The sequence below is a fragment of the Otolemur garnettii genome, unplaced genomic scaffold, assembly GCF_000181295.1.
Source record: "Otolemur garnettii isolate 467f Iridium unplaced genomic scaffold, OtoGar3 scaffold00081, whole genome shotgun sequence".
NCBI classification, from domain to species: Eukaryota; Metazoa; Chordata; class Mammalia; order Primates; family Galagidae; genus Otolemur; species Otolemur garnettii.
In genome coordinates, this window is record NW_003852476.1 from 5696148 (window position 1) to 5705733 (window position 9586).

The 9586-nt window shown below is 34.1% G+C and overlaps 1 protein-coding gene and 2 pseudogenes across 1 annotated transcript in view; 1 reads left to right on the plus strand and 2 right to left on the minus strand.

The window, feature by feature from the left end:
* The window catches only part of LOC105887400, a 4403-nt pseudogene extending 2454 nt beyond the window's left edge, over nt 1–1949 (minus strand).
* Nucleotides 1–9586, plus strand: part of MNAT1 (MNAT1, CDK activating kinase assembly factor) — a 242265-nt gene that overhangs the window by 70071 nt on the left and 162608 nt on the right. The window contains exon 5 of the mRNA XM_003794427.3: nt 2392–2532. Within this exon, the coding sequence (XP_003794475.1) occupies nt 2392–2532 (141 nt within the window). The remainder of the gene's footprint in view (nt 1–2391; nt 2533–9586) is intronic.
* LOC105887404 lies at nt 4303–5550 on the minus strand (annotated as a pseudogene).

The following is a 9586-nucleotide window of genomic DNA, read 5'->3' on the forward strand; positions in this document are numbered from 1 at the left end:
ATGTTGAGGTTCTTTCCTTCTATTACTGGTTTGTTGAGAGTTTTTAAACATGAAATGGTGTTAAATTTTATCAAACTCTTTTTATGCATGTACTAAGAGTATATGTTTTTTTTGAGACAGAGCCTGAAGCTGTCCCCCTGGGTAGAGTGCTGTGGCATCACAGCTCACAGCAACTTCCAACTCCTGGGCTCAAGTGAGTCTCCTGCCTCAGCCTCCCAAGTAGCTGGGACCACAGGCGCCTGCCACCATGCCAGGCTATTTTTTGGTTGCAGCCATCATTGTTGTTTGGTGAGTCCGGGCTGGATTCGAACCTGCCACCTTAGGTGTATGTGGCTGGCGCCTTAGCCACTTGAGCCACAGGCACTGAGCCAGAGTATATGATTTTTATTCTTTATTCTGTTAATATGACATATTACATTAACTAATTTCATATATTGAATCATCCTTGCATCCCACAGATAATTCCTACTTGGTCATGGTGTGTGATCTTTTTAATGTTCTGTTGGATTTAGTTTGCTATATTTTGTTGAGGATTTTTGCATTTGTGTTCATCAGGGATGTCTGCCTGCAGTTTCTTTTCTTGTGGTATCTTTGTCTGATTTTAGTATTAGGCCATTAATTCTGGTCTTACAAGGTAAATTTGGAAATGCCCTTCTCTTCTCTTGTTTGGAAGAGTTTGTAAAATTTAATTCTTCTTTAACTGCTTAGCAGAATTCATCAGTGAAGCCATTTGGTCCTAACCTTTTCTCTGTTAGAAGGTGTGATAACTCTAGTTACAGGTCTTTTTAGATTTTCTATTTTTTCTTGATTCAGTGTTGGTAAGTCTTTACGTTTCTAGGAATTTATCTGTTTCTTCTAGATTTACCAGTTTGTTGGTGTGCAAATGTTCACACTAGTCTCTTATGATCTTTTTTATTTTTATGGCATTGGTTATAGTGTTATTTCTAACACTTTTATTTATTTATTTGAGTCTTTTCTCTTTTTCATAGTCTTGCAAATGTTTGTTATTTTACTTTATCTTTTCAAGAAAACCAGTGTTTAGTTTGGTTGAGTTTTTCCTATTGTTTTGTATTTTCTATTTCATTCATTTTTGTCCTGATCTTTGTTATTTACTTCATTCTACTGTCTTTGGGTATAGTTTGTTGTTATTTTCCTAGCTTCTTGGTGTGAAGTTAGGTTGTTTATTTGAGATCTTTATTCTCTTTTGATGCGGGTGCTTATCCTGTTTTTTCTGCATCCCATGAGTTTTGCTGTGCTATATTTTTGTTTTTGTTTGTCTTGAGGTATTTTCTTATTTCCTGTTTGATTTCTTCTTTGGCCTGATGGTTGTTAAAGAGCATGCTATTTAATTTTTCACACATTTGCAAATTTTCTAATTTTCCTTATGTTGTTGTTTTCTGGTTTCATTCCATGTGGTCAAGAAAGATACATGGTGTGATTCTTACCATCTTAAATTTATGAAGATTTGTTTTGTGACTTGATTGTTGATCTGTCCTGGAGAAAGTTTTGTGTATGTGCTTGAGAAGAATGTATTCTGCTGCTGGTAGGTAGAACGTTCTGTATATGTCTTTTAGGTTCATTTGGTCTATAGTATTGTTCAAGATCTCTGTTTCTTTACTGATTTGCTATTTGGATGTTTTATCCATTATTGAATGTGGGTTATTGAAGCCTCCTACTATTTTTGTATTGCTGTCTACCTCTTCACTAGTCAATGTTTGCTTCATATATATAGGTCTTCTGATATTGGGTGTATATATGGTCATAATTGTTATATCTTTCTATATGTTGGTCCTTTTATTATTATAAAATGTTCATCTTTGTCTCTTATGAGTTTTTGACTTAAAGTCTATTCTATTTCTTATGATGTTCTTTATCTTGAGAAATGTGCCAGTATTTATCCGTGTGTTCAAGTCATGTTGGGCCAACCTTTGTATTCTGTTGATGGTCATTCTTTATCATTTTTCAAACCTGGTTTTTCCTCTGTTTTAATTATTACTTTACTTAGGGCCATTATCATTTCTTATCTGGATTATTGAATATTCTAACTAGCTTTCTTATTGTTAGTCTTGAACCCAATTGATCTCTTCACTTTCTTGCTTTTAGTCATCTTTCTAAACCCATCCTTCAAATTCCATTAATGTGTTCCCAATTGCCTTAATACAGCACAAATTCTATTACTATGGTATAGTGGAGTGGAATAGTTGTTTTCTTTAATAGTAACATGTCTAGATGAAATAAAATGAAATCTAGTTCCTTCAAAATAGAATTGCTGCATTATTAATAAGTGACTAGCAGGTGTTAGGTTTTCAATAAAGAAATTATCAGAGCTTTGTGTAGTATAGCTCTTGGTTACTCAATTTATTCCTTGTTGTATATAAATTTCTGTTTTAGACTCGGGAACAGGAGGAATTAGAAGAAGCTTTAGAAGTAGAACGACAGGAAAATGAACAGAGAAGACTATTTATACAAAAAGAAGAACAACTTCAGCAGATTCTAAAAAGGAAGAATAAGCAGGCTTTTTTGGATGAACTGGTATGTATTAATGCTAATTGTGATTAAAAAAATTATTCTTCAGGGTTTACCTTTCCTACTTACTATGCTGGATAATGGCATTTAAATGGCCTTTCCACAGTGTTTGTGCTCTGGTTCAGTTTTAGTAGTTAGCTGTTGACACCACTATACTTTTTGCTAAATAAGAAGTTACTGCCCCCAAACAACATTTTTTTAATGCTCCCAATTCAGTGGACTAGGAATGTAAGCTGATGTTTTGGCTTCTCTTCTCCAGTGTATTGTCAGGGTGCCTTTCCATATGGTTTCTGTCATGGTGCCATTGGACTTCTTACATGGTGGGTTAGGGCTACAAGAGAGCACATTCCAAGAGTAAGGAAACAGAAGCTATTAATGTTTTAAGACTTGGGCTGAGAAAATGTCATAGCATCAATTTTACCAGATTTATTAATAAAAGAGCCCAGTCAGTTTCAAGGAGAATAGATATCGATCCCACTTCTTGAGGAGAGGATTGTAGTCATCTTTAATCCATATAGTAAATACTTGGAAAAAAATTTTTTTTCCAGAATTTGGGGCAATATACATTCATTTTTACTCAATCTGTATCTCAAAGTGAGTTAGTGATAGAATTATGAAAATGAATACTTTAATTGTAATTTGTCTTACCTTTATGCTTGTTTATATCTTGCCAACTGCTGTGAGGGCTTTGAAGTGATTTTCCCTAAGACATGGTATTGTTTCTGGACATGGCACTATTCATGGACCTCAAAGAACAATGTTAAAATGTAGTTCTGGTATATTTTACTTGTATTCTGTTTTTATTTTTAAAAAATATTTGTTAATATCCATTTTATTTTCAGGTACCATTATAACTGAGATAAAAAATATTTGTTAATATCCATTTTATTTTCAATTAGCATTATAACTGAGATAAGCCAAGTTTTTAAGTTGAGTAAAAGACATTTTTTTGGTGTATTTTTTTCTCCTGATTAATACTGCTTTTCTAACAATGTGCTTATTTTCAAGTATTTTGGCTTCATGCCGAGTTTATAGTGACTCTGGCTACTCTGTGACATAAGTATATTTGATATTTTTACATTCAAAAATAATATATTTGAAAGAAATGGCAATAGTTTTGCAAATTATTATTTTCTTAGCTCCCTAAGGAGTCAGTGTTACTAGATCATAGCAGTAGTATTAACCGAGTTTTATTATCATGGATTCATTCCCATATTATTTGATGCTTATAACGCTATATGATGTTGATGACATCATGAGATAGAAAATCTTCCTTTCCAGCAAAGTCTTTCTCCCTTCCGTTTCCTTCCCTTTCCTTCCCTTCCTCCCATCCCTTTCCCTTCCCTTCCCTTTCCTTCCCTTTTCTTTCTTTTCCTCATAATTTATTTTCCTGTGACATCTTTGGGGTTAACACACTTAGATCCTCTGGGTGTATATGTGTGTTTTTCTTTTTTTTTTTTTTAAGCTTTATCTTCATATTTATTTGATTTATCCAACAATAACAAACAGGCATATTGCAAGTGACATTCTGCAGGAGAAATGAAAAGACTGGCTGCAACAAAATAAACTTGATACCTACATTATGCATTCTTTATACAAACAGTCCATTCTGAATAGAATAATTAAATGCAGACCAAATGCTTTTTAAAAGTTTGTGTGCTTAGATGGCAATTATATTGCCCCACACTAAAAAGAAAGAGAACAATAACATAGAACACAGTATTTTTAACAGTTATAGCACATTTAACACTCTCAGCCATCCACTGGGTTTTCGGATCATATTGGCAACTGAAATTTCACATCTACCTGGGCTTGTTTGGCTAAGTTCACTGTTTCAGAGAGCTTTACAAACATTCAAGCAGCTTCATCCAAGTCATCACAAGCAAGAATTTTAAGACCACTGGCTGTTATGAGAGCTTTAGTATCACCAACTCATATATCACCTGATATACAGTATCACCTGTAACCATACCACAACAGGTATTTTAATTTCCAAATCCTGTACTGCCATGACTATACCCTGTGCAATAACATCACATCTAATGATTCCTCCAAAAATGTTGACCAGAATAGACAGTACCTTTTTCTCTGAAGTGATAAGCTTATATGCTTCTGTTACTTGATGGACTGTAGCACCACCATCACCATCAAGAAAGTTGACTAGAGTCCCACCATCCATATTAGATCCATTGTGGCAATAGCCAAACCAGCATCATTTATTAGACAGCCTGTATTTCCATTGAGGCCAATGTAGTTGAGATCTGCCTTAGCTGCATCTTTGTCCCTTTTATCTTCCTGGGTCCAGTCCTGTAGAGCAAAGATTTCCTTCTGGTGGTAGGCTGAATTAGAATCAAAATTGATCTTGCATCCATACAGAGCACAACTCCATCTGAATCTTCTACCATCGGATTTATTTTTTACCATGGTTGCATTGTATTTCAGAAAAAGGTAAAACTTGACCATGTTTTATTTGCAGCGGAATCCACTGTATTAGATAGAAATCCCATCTTCTGTGCAAGCCAGAGAGCTTGTTCCTTCTTGATGCCTTCTAAAATATCAACAGGTTCTTTAACTATTGCCTTGGGGGGTCTCAACAGCAACTTCTTCAAAGTTGACACCACCTTGAGAACTTCCTATTAACACGGGACATCAAAATGACCTTTCCATTGTTATTTGCAAAGTTGTATTCTTCCTGGGATATTTTTGCTCACAGACCAATACTTGATTGCATATTCCACCCTTTTCTCCTGTTTGCATGGTAAACAATTTTTTCCCAATCATTTGTGAGGAAACAGCTTTTGCTTGTTCTGGAGAGAAAACTATCTTCATTCCCCCTTTCAGACTGCTTTCAAATATTCCTTTTCCTCTACCACCGGCTAAAACCTGTGCCTTTATCACAACATCTTTTGAACCTAACTTTTTGGCATTTGCATAAGCTTCCTCTGGTGACTTTGCCGCAAATCCTCTGGGAATGGAGATGCTAGCTTCTTGCCACAATTCCATATGCATGTACTCATATTCATGTAGTGAGAGATTTCTTTGCTGTTGTTGCTATACTTGCAGTCCATGATTATTAAAGAATCCAGAACTTCCCAGAACCTGGACAGCAGCCTGCAGCATTGTCTGGGGTCTGTGGCTCTGAATGGTAGTGGTTACCAACAGTTGACCGTAAATCATAGAGGTTGCCTTTTCTGAGAGTGACCCTGTCCCACATATGTGTGTATTTTTCTAGTGTGATTTTCCCCAAAATGCATTTAAGCTGGTTAACCAGGAATAAAAAGAGGAAAGCAAGATTAAATTAGAAGTAGATGAGGCTGGGTGTGGTATCTCACACCTGTCAAGTCCTACCACTCTGCGAGGCCGAGGTGTTTGGATCGCCTGAGCTCACAAGTTCAAGACCAGCCTGAACAAGAGCAAGATTCCCATCTGTGAAAATAGCTGGGTGTTGTGGTGGATGCCTGTAGTCCCAGCTACTCAGCAGGCTGAGACAAGAGAATCACTTGCGTCCAAGAGTTTGAGGTTGTTGTGAGTTGTGACGCCATGGCACTCTACCAACAGTGACAAAGTGAGACTCTGTCTCAAAAAAAAAAAAAAAAAAAGAAGAAGAAATAGGTGAAAAAGTAAAGGAAAAATATGGGTTAGGGCATTATTGATACGGCTTTGCTAAAAAGTACTTACCATAAACCTGATCTACTTTCTATGAGTGGAATATGAATTTGATCCTAAAAATGAGGATGGTAATTAAATGGAATAATGATATTTCCCCAACAACTAACTTTCTTTTTTTAGTTCTTTCTTGAAACTAATTAAGTGGCAGTTGTGGATTTAACAAATGAGATGACACATTTGCACACATGCAGCATGTTTTGCATTTTTATAGATGTATATGGTAAGATATTAAAAACTTTAAAGAGTGTATTAGTAAATATTGGTGTTATAGTTGTTTTGAAATGTTCTTCCCCTCATCATTTTATACAAAGAGAAACATACTCTCTTTAAATAATTCTTCTCTATAGAATTAATTGAATTAATCCCAAATATAGAGCTTTGATATAAGATAAAAATGAACTTTTAACATATTATGTTAAAAGGTTTAACATAACATCTCATATAAAGAGTTTTTAGATATTACTTTGAGGTTATCCAGCTTTGCATAGTAATTATTCTTACATATCTTTTTAGTCCTCAAATGTACTAAGTTTTGCTTCCTCATTGAACTGCTATTGGCATGAAGCTCCCCTTTAATTCAGTGAGGCATGAAGCAAGATGTGAAACTGCCGTTGTTGTACATTGTGTATAATCTGGAGTTAATATTGATTTTTGTGAGTTTTCCCCCACTTTCCACTTCCTGTTTTCTTCACCTGCAAGTCATTACTATACACACTTTCTTCACTGTTTAGATCATATGACATGGTAGTTAAATAATTCTTAGTAATTTACTGTATTCGTTAGTTTAATTAATTACAACAGATTGCTTTAGAATACCACTGCAGTTTGAATTTCTGGTTTCCATTTTAAGAGTAGTTTTAAAAAATTTTTAGTTACATCTATTTTTCAATCTTTTTGAACCCTTATTAACTAAATCAAATAAAATATTTCTTTTTCTGTGTACGTTAGATTTTATTAAAACAAGTTAGCATTTATAAATCTTAGAATTATTCTCTGGACCTAATTTACACAAGTACTACTTATTAGATTTTATTTTTTCCTCCTGTTTTGGGATTTGGCTGTTGTGCCAAAAATCACTTTTTAACTTTTTAAAAAAGCATTGGCATTACATTATACTGTATATGAGAGAATTTTAATGTTATGGTCTTAATGTTTATGACTGAGCATTTACCCATAATGTTGGCTAAAAAGTCGATTTAGTTAATCCTAACTGTAAATTCAATTTTTAGGAACAATTTGGAAAAAGATTTTTAAACAGGTCCTGACTTATTAAACCTTTTTTATATTCCTGTTTGAAAATTCTCTTCAGTTTATGTCTTAAATTTTGTATGGGCTAATATTGTTGTCAAACTCAGTAGGTGATTTTTATTAGAAATATTGTTTGCCAGATGGCTTGCTTAAAGTCAGTTAAAATAATCTTTTAAAAATGGTCATTATAAAGCTTTTAATGAGCATTACAGGCAGTTCTTATTAAAATTTCTTTAAATATTAAACAGTGTGCCTTCAGGCAATTAATATAAGTTAGGGAAACTTTCTAAGTAAAACATAATGCTAAAAATGAAATAACCTGAAAGGCTAAATCTCCATGTTAGGTATCCCCCAGAGCATGTATGTTTCTCTGGTTTATTTTGCTGTGTAGATATCTATTGTTATTAGGACTCCAGCTTAATTCTAGGCTTCCTTTCTAGTCTTCAGAATTTTGAGTGCTAAAATAGACTAAAGTGAGTTTGAAGTAAATTCTACGCGTTAGTATTAAAATCAATTTTAGAATCTTAGAATGTTTATTCTAAGCTGTTTACCAGACATTTTAGCATTCACATTCTTTCCTGTGAATGTGCAACCAGGGTGAAACAAGCTAAATTCTTGATTAGTAACTATTTTGAAGTGAACATGTTATCTTTTATATAAAAACTGTTGTTTTTAGAGTGAATTTTAGTTAGGGAAAAGTGTTTGAATTCATTCATAGTATGAATTGGGAAACACTGCTTTAACTTTTAGCCATAGAAATTTATTTTTCTTTAGTTAGTTTCTACATATGAAAAGATAGGATGTTAAACCATACTTTTGACCACAGGCCATTTAAAATGTTTTTTTTCATTTTACTTTTTATTAGAAAATTCTTAATGTAAATCTAGAATAGCTACAGGGATTCATAGCAATAAATACAGTTACTAATGCATCACTAATGTTTTGTACAATATGAAAGATATTATATTCTCATACTGTATTTCACTAACCCTTCATTATTGTTAAAGTCAGGTCTCGATGATTTTGCTCCTTAATAAGATTTGATTTTATAAATAAAACTTGTGTGTGTGTATGGGCATATAAAATTTACCTCCCAAAGTAAGATTTTGCTTTGTTACTTAGGCTGATCATAGGTTCTCGAACTTAGGCTCAAGCCATCCTCCTACTCCTCAGCCTCTTGAGATTACCCAGTATACACCACCACACGTGGCTAATTTTTTTTATTTTTCGTAGAGCTGGGGTTTCCTATGTTACCTAGGCTGGTCTTGAGCTCCTAGGATCAAGTGATCCTCCTACTTCAGCCTTCCAAAGCACTAGGATTACAGGCTGAGCCACCACGCTTGGCCCAGGTTTTAATCTTTGTAACATTACTCTCATAGAGTTCTTCTGTTATAAAATCTTGATGTACAACTTTTTTCTAGGATAGTTCTGTTGAATTACATTGCATATTATATGAATTACTTCCACACTGTGGCCTTGAAATAATTCTTTTAAATATGTCAATAAGCTACATTTTAGCCAAAACATGAAGTTGTTAGATTTGGAAAGAAAATTAGAATCTGCTATATTTGCTTTTGTACTATGAAATTTTAACAATAGTTTCTCCAGGACCAAATTCTGAGTAGTCACTCTTTAAACATTTGTTTTTGCAGATAACCTTGGTATAGGATATAGAAATGTCTTGGTACCTTCATCTTGGTTTACAGATTTAGAAAATACTTTGTGTTTTGTGTGTGTGTGTGTGTGTGTGAGAGAGAGAGAGAAAGAGCGATTCGAATCTCCTTATCTCTTGACCTCTCCCTGCATATGTTCCTGGGTTCATACTTGACAACTCAGAAAGGAAAAAAACTGGATATCATTTAGTTTAGACTTTAGGTCTTTAAACATGTAAGAGGATTTCTTGTTAAAAAGGATAAATAACAGTTCACATATGAGAATTAGTATATTTGCTTGAGTTATTAAAATGTATATGTGCAGATTGGTGTATACAGAGGCCTTGATATAGTATCAATATAAGATATCAAAAATGCTTGACTAGCATTTTGTTACTTTTTTTTTTTTGAAACAGAGCCTCAAGCTGTCCCTCTGGGTAGAGTGCCGTGGCATCACAGCTCACAGCAACCTCCAACTCCTGGGCTCAAGC